This window comes from Artemia sp. Qi Xiang Cuo, chromosome 6 (genome assembly GCF_049724085.1).
Source record: "Artemia sp. Qi Xiang Cuo chromosome 6, ASM4972408v1, whole genome shotgun sequence".
In the NCBI taxonomy this organism is placed as follows: Eukaryota; Metazoa; Arthropoda; class Branchiopoda; order Anostraca; family Artemiidae; genus Artemia; species Artemia sp. Qi Xiang Cuo.
The window spans coordinates 54,691,836-54,704,950 of NC_142799.1; the positions used below are offsets into that span (position 1 = coordinate 54,691,836).

Sequence of the window (13,115 nt, forward strand, 5' to 3'; positions counted from 1 at the left end):
GCAATGACGCCAAGCCCTAAATAGAAGATTGAACATAATAGGTCGTTTAAACGACAAAAATATAAAATCCCTACCCAATCACAAAGGCACCAATAGTGACAGAAGAATAAAGGTTACCGCAATTGTTAGAAAACTATTACCTCATCAGACAATAGAATGATACGAAATGGGTTTGACAAAGATGCAGCAGCTATTTTGCTTGTTAAAAAAAGATTTAGACTAAGGTTCGCCTTAACATGGTCTAAAAATTTAAGCCATACCCTTAGCCGCCATGAATTTATAAAATCATGCTAAATTCCTAGTAAATTACTCTTTACTGCGCTCGGATTAATACCAGCAAATCATAACTTAAAACAGGAAGAAAAAACCAACAGATATGACATAGATAATTTCGGAGACCACACTGCCTTTCCATGACGATAAAATAAATTTCAAAATAGGGATAAAATCCTTTTTAATAGACAGTGTGTAACGAAATTTCACAAAAAAATACCAGATATTTCTGTCACATAAGCAGTGACCGCCATCAGTAGTAAAACTCATCAGTTTTACTACTGATGACGGTCACTGCATATGTGACCGAAATATCTGGTATTTTTTGTGAAATTCTATTATACACTGTCTATTAAAAAGGATTTTATCCCTATTTTGAACTTTTATTTTATCAACAGATATGAAGTTTTCTATATCTAGTTCGCCATAGTTAATGACTTCTAACAATTTAAGAAAGTATTAATAATTACTACCAAGCAACTCCAACTTCAATCCTCCTATCCAGGAGGAGAGTCCCACAGCCATTTTGCTGTAGTAACTACTAGAAATCCATATATTATTGTGTTTGAGGATATTATATTAACTAAAAAAAAGCACCCGAAATAGTAATTTGCTTCCAATATATTTTAAGACTTCACCTCAACTCTCATATTGTAGACTCTAGCCCAAGAACAATCAACTATCATCGTATTCAGCCCCATGCAAGAATTATACGGTGGGAAATACTTTTTTTTGGAGATTTCATTTAAAATTCATTCCACTCAAAGGCAGGAATTATACGCACCGTTCCAGAATGTAAAATCATACTTGTCAATCCAGCCGGAGATTCTCAATATCTGTAAGAACCGTGCAGGTTAGACCCTTACCACTTTCTCGCAACAAACTTAAATCAAAGGTAGAGCGGAAAAAAAGGATAAAAACAAAGTGATAATTAAGTCAAACTTAAACAAAACAGAAATTACTATAAATGATCAAACCAAAATTAAAAATAACAGATATTAGTATGGATGAATGAGAAGGTGGCAAGCAAAAGGAATGTGTTCTAGCTGAGCTTTTAGAGAGGTAGTGCTTGATCCGAGCTAATCGGGGAAAATGAGCCTCTTAATATCATGTCATCTTATTTACCGCAATAGATTGTTCGGATCCTATTCAAACTTGGTGAGAATTAAGGGCGGGTGTCCTCCTTACGTCAAAACGAAAAAAAAACGTAAATAAGCGAGAAACGAGGATAATACAAGCCAGTGAAAAACGTAAATTACAATGCAAGTAATTCGGTCAAAACCTCCGCTTGACCGTCCTCAGTGTACAATATTAAAAAAAAGATCCCAAGTTTCCGTTATCAGTACACTACCATCGGAAAAAAAATATTGTCCCAACAAAATCTGGTGGGGAATCAGAGTTAGGCTCACAACTTTCAGGCTCATAGAGCTTCGGTCGTGCCCGTGCTATATCCAACTCCTTTGAGCGAAAAGCTATATCGTTGTTATCAGCATCCATAAGATCTCTGCTAAATGTGCTAGGGGACCATAGACAGACTTTAGCTGCCCTGTTGGGAGGAGAGGTGTTCTGTTCGATTTGATAGCTTTCAGAACATTTGAACCTAGAAGCAACGCCTTATCTACTTTGAGATCTTGTTTTATTTTTGAATGTTTTCTTTTCCAAAAACTCACAATTCTATGTATTTACTGGTGTCCCACAGCCACAAGAAATCGCTCAGGGAGGTCTTACGGATAATAAACACAGGAACTTTGTAGATTACTAGATAAAATATGGCCTGACTTGCGTGTACTTGCACGTTCATCTCCTACCGACAAGTATACACTTGTCAAAGGAATTATAGATAGTAAACTAAGTAAGAGCAGAGAGGTAGTTGCAGTGACTGGTGACGGAACTAATGACAGTCCAGCTTTGAAAAAAGCCGACGTAGGATTTGCAATGGGCATAAGCGGGACAGAAGTGGCCAAGAACGCATCGGATATTATTATTACAGATGATAACTTTGCAAGCATAGTGAAGGCGGTTATGTGGGGTCGAAACATTTACGACAACATCTCTAAATTTTTACAGTTTCAATTGACTGCTAACGTAGTAGCATCAATATCAGAAATAGTAGGAGCCAGTGTCTTCCTAACACCTCCGTTAAAAGCAGTACAAATGTTATGGCTGAATCTTATCATGGATCCACTTGCGTCACTAGCCCTTGCTACAGAAGCACCACACCCGGACTTACTTGAGCGTCACCCATATGGCCGTAAAAAAACAATACTATCAAGAGGTATTTTGCGAAATATTATTGGACAGGCTATTTACCAGGTTGCTGGACAGAAGATATTAGGCCTAGAGAATGGATATGTAACTGACCCGCAAAAAATACAAGAAATTCGTTTCACAATGGTACTCAATACATTCTTTATGATGACGTTCTAATTAATGCCTCATTTGTTAAGAAGCAAAGAAGCTTTAATTACTAAAAATACTAATATTACAAAGAAAAAATTACAGTATGCGTCACCCAAATACTAATTATCTTGTAAAACAGGCTTCCAGATGAAGACTCTTCATGGCTATTAGTATCAAAGTGTTGGTTGCATTGAGGAATTCCCCAATCAACCGTACGCAAGATCACGCCTCCTGCGCACAAGTCCCCACATTTCCAAATGATTGTCAGTAATTACAATTCTGTTAAAATCAAAGTTTTATTTTCGTTGCAATTGCCACTGAGAAAATCCGTTGTTTGTTTGTTAAAGAGAGGTCCATTTTTACTGTTTCGGGCACAAAACTCATCTTTAATTGTGTGAACCAATAATCATTTTGATTAAATAACTTTTCCAATTACGATATAAGTTATCTAGCCAGAGATCAAGTTTCCCTCAACTGAATAAATTTGTAACTGAATAAAAGGATTAATTATTAAGTTATACATTAATAATGTTTCTAAAATATTTAACTAATTAAATTGAACAGATTAATTCAATAACAAAAGATTGATTTAATTAATCAATTAAGCATAAAAATAAGGTACAACGTTGACTAGGTAAGCTAGTTTACTGAAGACGCGTAGGAACGTAAACTTGATTCAAAATGGTGATTATTCTCAGTTAACAAAGTATAGACCATTTTACATTCTTACCTTAAGTAGCTTACAATATGGAAAGTCAACGTGCTTGTGGAATAAAAAAAGGCAAATTAAAAGAACGAAATAACAAGAATTTCTGGTGCTGTTTTTTAATGACAAACCTTTGAATTAGGTATTTTCACATCACACCATCTACCGTCGATAAGATGCCGCTGTGATAAAACGCGCAATTGTGAATCATAAGAACCAAATCGTATGAAACCAAAACCTTTGGATTGGCCAGTCTTTGGATCTTTCTTTACCTGAAAAAATTGACAAAAATTCAACTCGCCCCACTTACAATACACAAATATGGAATTAAAAAATCAGAAAAAACCGTTGACAGAATATATTCTGTCAGTTTTGCTCCCGATCCTAAGCGATTTCGCTTCCAGTTGTTATTCCACATTGGAGGTATGCTTCCTTTTGAAGATCTCGAAAGCATTAATGAAGTAGTTTATTATTCTGGTAAAGGCGATGTGATACCTTAAATCATTGCCCAATCTCGTCCACTATACAATTTTCAGCTTGTCTCACCAAACCACATATAATTCATTAGGCGGTTTCGCCAGAACGCGAGCCAAATAAATGACAAAAAATTAAAAGCTGATACCTTATTCCTCGGGAATCTTAGAAAACATAGAAAGTATAAATTTAACTTTCTTTGGATTAAACAGAGCAGAATTTTCTTTTTAAAGTGTGGGAAAGGACAGTCCCTAAAAACTTCCTAGCATACCTACTAGGAAAACGTTAAAAATCACCTAAAAAAAATATTATTTAAGGAATTTGGCAGATTTGGGAGGTCCCTGTGGCGGTACCCATTTTGACTAAAAGCCTTAATGACACAGGGACGCACTATTTATGTTATAGGCAAATTGAATAGACAAAGTTTTGTTTAACAATTATAAAAGATTATATTTCTTTATTTTAAACTAGCCTGTCGTTAGTTTTCGAACTGTTAACACATTCAAGATCCCCTATTAATTTTTACAAGAATTTTAACGAGAGATTATTCGAATATTTTGACTACTTTGGAAGTTTCCCGTGGTGCTAGACAACTTTGCTAATACGCCCTTTGTCTTTGAAGCGGTCAACTGACGTTGAGGCCACATAATTATTTTCCAACTTTCGAATGGCCTTCAAAATGCCACCTGACAATACAGACTAGTAAATGGAAAAAATACTTTATATGAAGCCATTCTTTGTAGAAATCCAAAGCACCTCTGAAACATATTTGCATACACGTATGTCTTCGCGGTCTCGGGGACTGCATATGATCTATTTAATAAAAATATAACAATGTATATGGGAAAAAATATGGTCAAAAATTCAAGCATTCATAGTGTGGCGATCACTGGGGAAACGTCGTATAACGGGGAGAGGTCCTAAAAATTCTTTTATAATTTTGACCTTCCAACTCCAGTCTCTCATGCAGCAGCAGGGGTACAAAAGGGTATGATTTAGGTGCGGAGCAAAAAAAAAGTGATCAATTTATTGCTAGGCCTTGATATCAAACAGATAGTAGCTATTGATGAAATTAATAATGGTATACAAAAGGAACGTCTGTCTGAAAGACATTTCTATCCTCAAAGCCTTAATAGAAAAACATCTGTTTACAAAACGCACATAACCAGCTGCATCTACAGGAATTGAGCACACTTTAAAACTTTAATTACTGATGGACATTGATATTTATTTTTACAATGATGAAATTCAGAGGAGTTTTCTAAGGGAGGGGACAATAAATTTCAAGCAGGTGACACTGCCTCCCCCCCCCTCCCCTGATAATTATAACTAATTTATCAGTATTAATGCCAAATTTGTAAACTATAAAAATAGCACTTAGGGAACTAAGATATTTAAATTTTGGATGAAAAAAAAAAAAAAAAATGATGCACAAAAAGTCACTCCACAGATTTCACTTTTGTTTGCTCAATAATTTTAGCTCAAATCTACATCCATTTATTACTGAAAGTTTCATGCCTAAAAAGCAATACCAATGTCCTAGAATATATAAGGCCTTGACTAAAACTACATTATCGAATTTAAAATGTTTGAGATCCTAAATGCGGAGGTATTGAGCCGCCCTAGCTACGAAAACAATGAACTTTTCCTCGAGAAAGAGAGAAAAGTGTAAGGGTTTTTCTGTGTGTGCTTTCCCCTAACGCGATCCTACCAAGTCAATAGTGGCCAGCAGTAACTAAGTTCTAGTGTCCTTGTGACCAGAAGAGCAACAGCTAATCAATAGAAAAATATCAAAAGGCTATGGACATAAACTTTCTGTTCCCTCAGTCATACTGTTTCACGGTAGCGCATTTGTTCTTGGGCATTATTTATCCAGTCCATGCCGTTGAACTTTTTTTTTGTAGAATCACTAGACAATTAACCTTAAGCTTAATATGATTCTTCATTGATTTGTTCATTGATAAATTGTATTGCATAGGTGCACACAACCTACAAAGAGGAAGTAGCGCAACTTCCTGGGAGATATAAACCTTGAATTGTTAGGCCTAAACCTTGCGTTGTTAGGCCTAAGTTGTTCTACCCTTCAGGAAAAGCATTGCAAATCAATATGCTTAAGGGAAGGGGGGGGTATCTATCGCCCAACCTTCCTTTATTTGGAGGAATATATTTGGACAAAGCCCATAATGTGAGCTTTGAAGATATGACAGTCTCTTCCGTCCTTAATGTGGAGATACCTTGAATGTAGAGTAAAAAAAAAAACAAAAAAAAAACAATTAAGTTTGTAGACATCTGCACAGACAAGGGAGGGACGGGGATGAATCTCGAGGAACCACATTAAAAAAAAAACGTCCAGACCTGTGTTGTTACCTTTGGCCCCTTTCCCCATAGGATTTTAACATTTGCATAAAGAATAGGGATTAGAAACAAGGATAGTTCCTCACTTTTTAAGTTAAAAGAAAGCTCGAAGCTAAACTTTAACTGCACCCAATAAGAGCCCCCAGAAAAGGATTCAGGCAGTTGATGCAATTTGAGGGAGAGGGGACTCTTCTTGAAGTTTTAAAATAATTCACCAAAGGCAATTGGTAGACAATACTTATCGGTCATTTTGTACAATTCCCTTGGAAAGTCAACTTTTTGAAATCCCAATACTTTAGGAACGAACATTGCAGGAAACATAAAAACTATACAATAAAAATTTTAGTTTTTCATCAATTGTTTCCTACATGAAAGGGTCATTTAGTTGTGTATCCTTTTAAGCAGTTCATTTTTCCAGTTCAGATGTTTTGGAAGGCGATCGGTCAATAAAAACGCTTGTAATCACAAAGGGCCTATACTTGTTGCACCCTAGAATGCCTTAAGGAAAACACTAGCAAAACTTGAGCATAAACTGCGGAGGTTCAAGGGAAAGATAGTTGCTTTATATATGGGATGGTTTCTGTCCCTTTTAAGTTTTAACAACCTTCTTTAAATTTAATCTGAAAAAAAAAAAATTCATTTCAAAATTTCAATTTTACCTGGGTTTTTTATTCACTGACGGACAAAAGAAGGAGACCCTACCCGACGAAGAACATTAATTAGCTTCAGAATAAAAGCTCAGTAAAATAATGTCATCAGTCTATGACAACGCTACCCAATGGCCAAATCGGCTCAGGCATGCTTTTCTTACCACAAGTAGTAATTTTTATATCGAATTTTTAAAGTTTCCCGAGTTGTGTAATAATGACTTTTCTCATGAATGTTCGATGTAAATTAACGTACGTTGCGTACTATGTGCTGTGCTTCTTTTCATTTACAGGTTTAACGTCAAATCTTGACTTCAATTTATTCAATTTGTCAATTTCAATTTATCAGTTTCGAAATTTATCAATTTCGACTTAGTATATCAAATAAAAAGAGTCAATGAAAATTAATACTTGTGCCATAAGGACTTCGCCAAAGGGTTCAAAATAGCTTCTAAGATCTTGTTCAGTTGTCTTCCAAGGCAAGCCAAGAACAATAAGGTCTGAACACTTTATTCGCATTTCCATTCGTTTCGTCTTCGCGGTTGAATTATCCACGTGATCATCACACTTTCTCTTATTCTCTATGAAAGAAAAGAACAGAATCATAATCTACAACTGATAGGATCAAAACATGAAGGCTATATTGTTTATTCCCTTTTCCAAAGCACTAGAAATTTTTTTCACTGTTAGAGCAAAACAGGGTTTATTCAGAATTCAGTTACTTTTTCCAGGAAATGGCGAAACCAGGGGATTCTGACTCGCGTAGAATATTTTTTTATGCATAAAAAGGTACTCTCTCCCCCCTAAAAACGTATATCTTTTGTAGTTCTTGGATATTCTTTAGTTAAATATTAATTTTTTTATATGTTTCCTTTAGTTAATTGTTTTGTGAATTTAAAAATACTTTGTTTTATAAATTATTGTAAAATACAAAATCGATTTAAATTATAAACTGTAAAACCTATTCCGCTTGACCTCTCCCAACTGAATGATCAGGTTGAAAAAACAAGCATCCGTAACCAGATTACAGTATTTGAAGTAAAAGAAGACGGCTGATTCATAGTTCTTCTCATTGTGTAGTGTAGAATTTCCTGGGATTGCGCTCACACATTCCGGTTTAGTCTTAGCTAAGAGAATTAGAAGGGTTTCAACCAATACTTGAATAAGACCTATTGTAATAGGCTTTATTAACCACTGCATTCGTCGGCTGCAGTTACGCCGAAATAAAAACTTAAAAGGACATGGTGTAGAGATATCTGAGACCTTAATAAGATTACGTTTGGAACTGCTGTCTTATGCTAAACAAAAGTTGGTAATGAGAAATGGGTGGTCGATAAATGGGAATATCCTTTATAAGTTACCAACTGGAAATGTAACCAAGACTCAATGACACCAGTAAGGTTAATACCCTAGGGTGCTCTACCCAACCATGTATGTTGGTACAGTTAAAGCCTACTAATTTTGCTATTACCAATGTTATTTAGTGATGAATGATGCAGATTTGTACTTTTTGAAAAGTTTCCTCTTATTAATTCTGCTGTTTTCAGTCAAGCTGGTATTAGTCCTAACTTTATTAGTTTTGAGTACACCGGTGACTGCTTAGGTTTTCTGCTTTAAATTAGAGACAAATGTGAGTCCCTAGTGTCTTACTTATTAGCTGGTAATGCTTGTCAATTTGACTTCATTGGTCTAACTGAAACATGAATCTCAGAAAATCAATTACTGTAAGCATGTGAACTGTAAGGATATACAGCATACCATCTACCCAGGAAGGTTACGCAATGCTCTGGTGGGATATCACTTTGCGTCAGACGCTGGTTGTTACAAGGAAACTCGACCTTGAACATTCCTTCAGTCCAGTTACGAATAATAGAAGTGTGTAATCGTTGATAATAGAGGCTTAGGATAGTTTTTCAAAGTGTGACACAGTTTGCCTTTTTTACAAACAACCCTCCATTTCCCATTGATATTTTTGTAATCTTCTCGATCAAATATCATGTATAGGTGATTTTATTAGAAAACGAGTTTGTCTATAGGAACTTGAAACCTCTACAGTAGGGTTATCTGATATGCTGAATCTAATCATGTGATTTTCATTAAGATTCTATTACTTTTAGAGGGTGTCTCCCCCTTTTTTTTCGAAAATCAGGCAAATTTCCTCAGGCTCGTAACCTTTGATGGGTAAGACTAAACTTAATGAAACTTGAAGTCATATCTATTCAGGTTGTCCTGTCAGAGTTGCAATACGGATCATTTGGTTAGATATACGCAATATATAATTTTTTAAATAATTATTTGAGGTCTGCAAAGAAGCAGTATTTTGTAAAAGAAATTCAAGAGTGTCGAGAAAATGCATGTAAAGTAAGGACCGTCATTAATGAAGCTCTCTCCCAAGAAAAGCAAGTTGTCTTCGCCACCATTTTTTCAGAATCCTGACGGAGGCCACATAGAAAAGGAGTGCGATGCCAAATCTTTTATTAGGTATTTGACAACCATGCCTTCTGTAGTTGTCTCACCTGACCAACCGGCAAAAAGCACTCCCCTAACAGATCAGTCCTACTTTTTTGTTTTGTTTTTGACTTAAATGAAGTTGCCAATATAGCGTCTAATCTGTCTGATAGTCAGTCAGCATATCTCCATGATTTAAATGCAACCCCCTCCCTCCTCCCACAAAAAAATACTTTGGTTTCAGAGCACAAAGTGCATCCGATCAACCTATTCCTTACATTAGATTGTTTTTTTTTTTAATTTTCAAGGTAGCCAAAGTTATCCCAATACATAAAAAAGAAGATGCCTAATTGGTCTCAAATTACGGACCGATTTTTCTTCTTTCTATGGTGTCAGAAATCCTCGAAAACATTGTTTATAGAAGACTATCTTCTTTTGTATTTAGTATCAAGTCTGCTTCTGGAAGCTCCCTTCTCTCAGTATGGTTTCCAGCCTTATCTCTCAACCTTGTAGGCTTTCACTGATGCTACTGAGTTTGTCCACATTAATCTAGACAAAGGTCTCTGCGTCCTAGGTATTTTCTTAATCTTCTCTAAGGCTTTTGACATGGTTGATCACATGGTTCTTCTTAAAAATCTTTCGACATGAACTGAGTACTTCACAAATGGTTCAAATCTTACCTGCTGAGAATATCCCATTTTGACAGTTGCGAGCAGATAAAGAAAAAATGCCAATTGAAGAGTTTAGGATCCCTTTCAAATAGGAAAGGTTTTGATGTAATGTTGGCCATGGTTTTAAAACACCTCCAACAGGACATACCCAAAGATGACAGAGAACAGCTGATTCATTGTACAGGTTGGAAAGAGGATGTCATAGGACAAATGGTTCAAATCTTACCTGCTGAGAATATCCCATTTTGACAGTTGCGAGCAGATAAAGACAAAATGCCAATTGAAGAGTTTAGGATCCCTTTCAAATAGGAAAGGTTTTGATGTAATGTTGGCCACGTTTTTAAAACACCTCCAACAGGACATACCCAAAGATGACAGAGAACAGCTGATTCGTTGTACAGGTTGGAAAGAGGATGTCATAGATTCATTCTCTGTCTGTGATTACAGTGCTGGGAAAATGTTGAAAAGTCAGGAGAATGTCCGAACAGTATTTAATAACCTTCATATCGACTGTGCACCGGAATGTATAAAGTATCTAAATAATTTGGAAATGGCAATTATTCGATTTGTAATGCCTTGTATTACGATTGTCAGATTAGGGGAAGTAAATGCGTTGAAGAGACCTAGATCAGAACTTGTTGACGCTCTTAAGGGTAGAATAGTATATCTACCTGGTGATGTGCAAGCAAATGCAGATATTCAGCCTGAAAAACTTCTTAACATTGATAGTTTTGTAGTCATTGTCAATAGTCAGCCTACTTATTATATTATAAGACGATCATTAGAAGAACACTTATATATTGAAAGACGATTATTGGAATACCAAACCATTGCATACATTGGACATAGTTAGCTACTTGATTGTTCGAGGTTCATCTTTTACTATTTCAAAGAAGAAAAGGCCGTAGGCCTTTTCCTGTTTGTAATCATCCGTGTTGCAGCGGTAGCTATCAACCTAGTAAGAGACGATTACGTCCAATGTTAAGAAATATAAAAACCCATAGCTCCTAAAAAAAATGTCAGATCAAAACAAAAAGTATACCATTAGAACTGCCTTGTCCAAAACCCATATATAGGAAACTTTCTGTCATTTGTCTTGAACAGCAAGGGAAATATTATTGCTTGAAAATCAAGAAAAGTGGCAGCTACTACAGCAACTGCCTAAACGGCATCTTTTTTTTCTCTTTTTTTCTCCACAGATAGCTTGGCATTGGAGCATCGTAGAAAGTTGTTCAATGGCTCATTTTAAAGGAAATTAATGGGGTTAAAAACCTTTTGTAATTAAAACAAATAATTTTTAAAATAGAATTAATTTTTCTATGAAAAACTGCATATTTCATGTTAAAGATTGATGTTACATTAAAGAACCATAGTAAACGAAGTATTGAAATTATATTAAAAGACGATCATTAGAAGAACATTTATATATTGAAAGACGATTATTGGAATACCAAACCATTGCATACATTGGACTTAAGTTGGCTACTTGATTGTTCGAGGTTCGTCTCTTACTATTTCAAAGAAGAAAAATCCGTAGGCTTTTCCCTTTTTGTAATCATCCCTGTTGCAGCGGTAGCTAGCAACCTAGTAAGAGACGATCACGTCCAATGTTAAGAAATATAAAAACCCCATAACTCCTAAAAAAAGGTCAGATTAAAACAAAAAGTATACCATTAGAACTGCCTTGTCCAAAACCCCTATATAGGAAAATTTCTGTCATTTGATTTTAACAGCAAGGGAAATATGTTGGCTTGAAAATGAAGAAAAGTGACAGCTACTACAGCATTCTGCCCAAACAGCATCTTTTTTTCTTTTCCACAGATAGCTTGGAACTGGAACATCGTAGAGAGTTGTTCAATGGCTCATTTTAAAGGAAATCTCTAGACCTAGTGCCATTTTAAATTTTTTTTTTTAATAGAAATAATTTTTACAGAAAACTTAATTTTTTATGCACAATATTGATCAATGACGTCATAGTCGTTGGATGTAGTTAGTACATAAAGGCTCGATCATCGAATAAAGCTGAAACTAAGTAAAGGACAATTATGGCTTCGTATATTCACAGTGATGTTTAATATTTCCCATTACATCTGTAAACTATTCCACAGTTGCCGGTCCATACCTTGGAGGCTTTTCATTAAACATACAACATTTCTTTTGGATATTACTATGAAGCTTTGCCAAAGCATTTCTAGCCGACTTTTCAACAAAATGCGCTCTTTCAGTGAGAATTTTAATCTGTAATTTGAATATTTTTCGTAATCCCAGTAAAACATTCGTAAAATGTTTCTCAATTTACAAAGATCAGCCTGCATTGTTGGCATCTTTTTGGACTTCTGAATGTAATTTTAACTTTGTCCTTATGCGTTCTTTGCAGCTTGTGTAAACTGCAAAAACATCTATGGTATCCGAGCAATAGATTGAATCTTTCAATTCAAGCTAGAAAAATACCTTATAATTTTAAAATTAGTCTTATTTTTGGTTAGGTTCTAACTACCCAACGTGAAATTTAATATATATTTCCAGACCAAAAAATTCAGTTTCTTTTATATATTTATTTTTCAGTTTAATATCGCTAAAGTTATTATGTAAACTGCAAAAATATTTATGATATCTGAGCAATAATTTTAATCTTTTCATTCAAGCTAACAAAATACCTGAAAATTTAAAAATTAGTTTTATTTTTTGTTACGTTATTGGTACTAGATACGAATCTTAAGAAATTTAATAAAGGATCGATATAGTTCATCATATATCGTGTCAGTCAAGTAGTTATGAATAAAATACACTTGTTAAGAATGAACGTGTTAAAAGGTCTGGCAAGCGGGTTGCTTTTCGGGATTTCACTTACAGTAGTTATGTCAGGATTTGATTATAGTCTCGGGGAACTAATTTGGGACATCAGGCAAAAATTTGAAGCTGTAACAAATAAGGGTAGAAAAATTGTCCGCAATCCACTTAACCTAAAAAAGCAAACTATATCTTCTGAATCTTTTTGCGTTGAAGAGGTGGATCTTCCAAAAGCAAATATTCCTATTATACTTTCTAATCTAAATACTTCCAAAAAAGGAAATGAGAAAAGAGCGAAACCTATGAAAAGAACAGTCAAACAGACTCTAGAAGATATCCTAGATAGTTCTA

General features: G+C 35.0%; 1 protein-coding gene across 1 annotated transcript in view; it reads right to left on the reverse strand.

Moving 5' to 3' along the window:
- TBPH (TAR DNA-binding protein-43 homolog) overlaps nucleotides 1–13,115 on the reverse strand; it is a 70,785-nt gene that overhangs the window by 20,687 nt on the left and 36,983 nt on the right. Inside the window, exons 3-4 of the mRNA XM_089090841.1 lie at nucleotides 7,267–7,436; nucleotides 3,511–3,651 (exon numbers count right to left, since the gene is read on the reverse strand). Of these exons, the coding sequence (XP_088946967.1) occupies nucleotides 3,511–3,651; nucleotides 7,267–7,436 (311 nt within the window). The remainder of the gene's footprint in view (nucleotides 1–3,510; nucleotides 3,652–7,266; nucleotides 7,437–13,115) is intronic.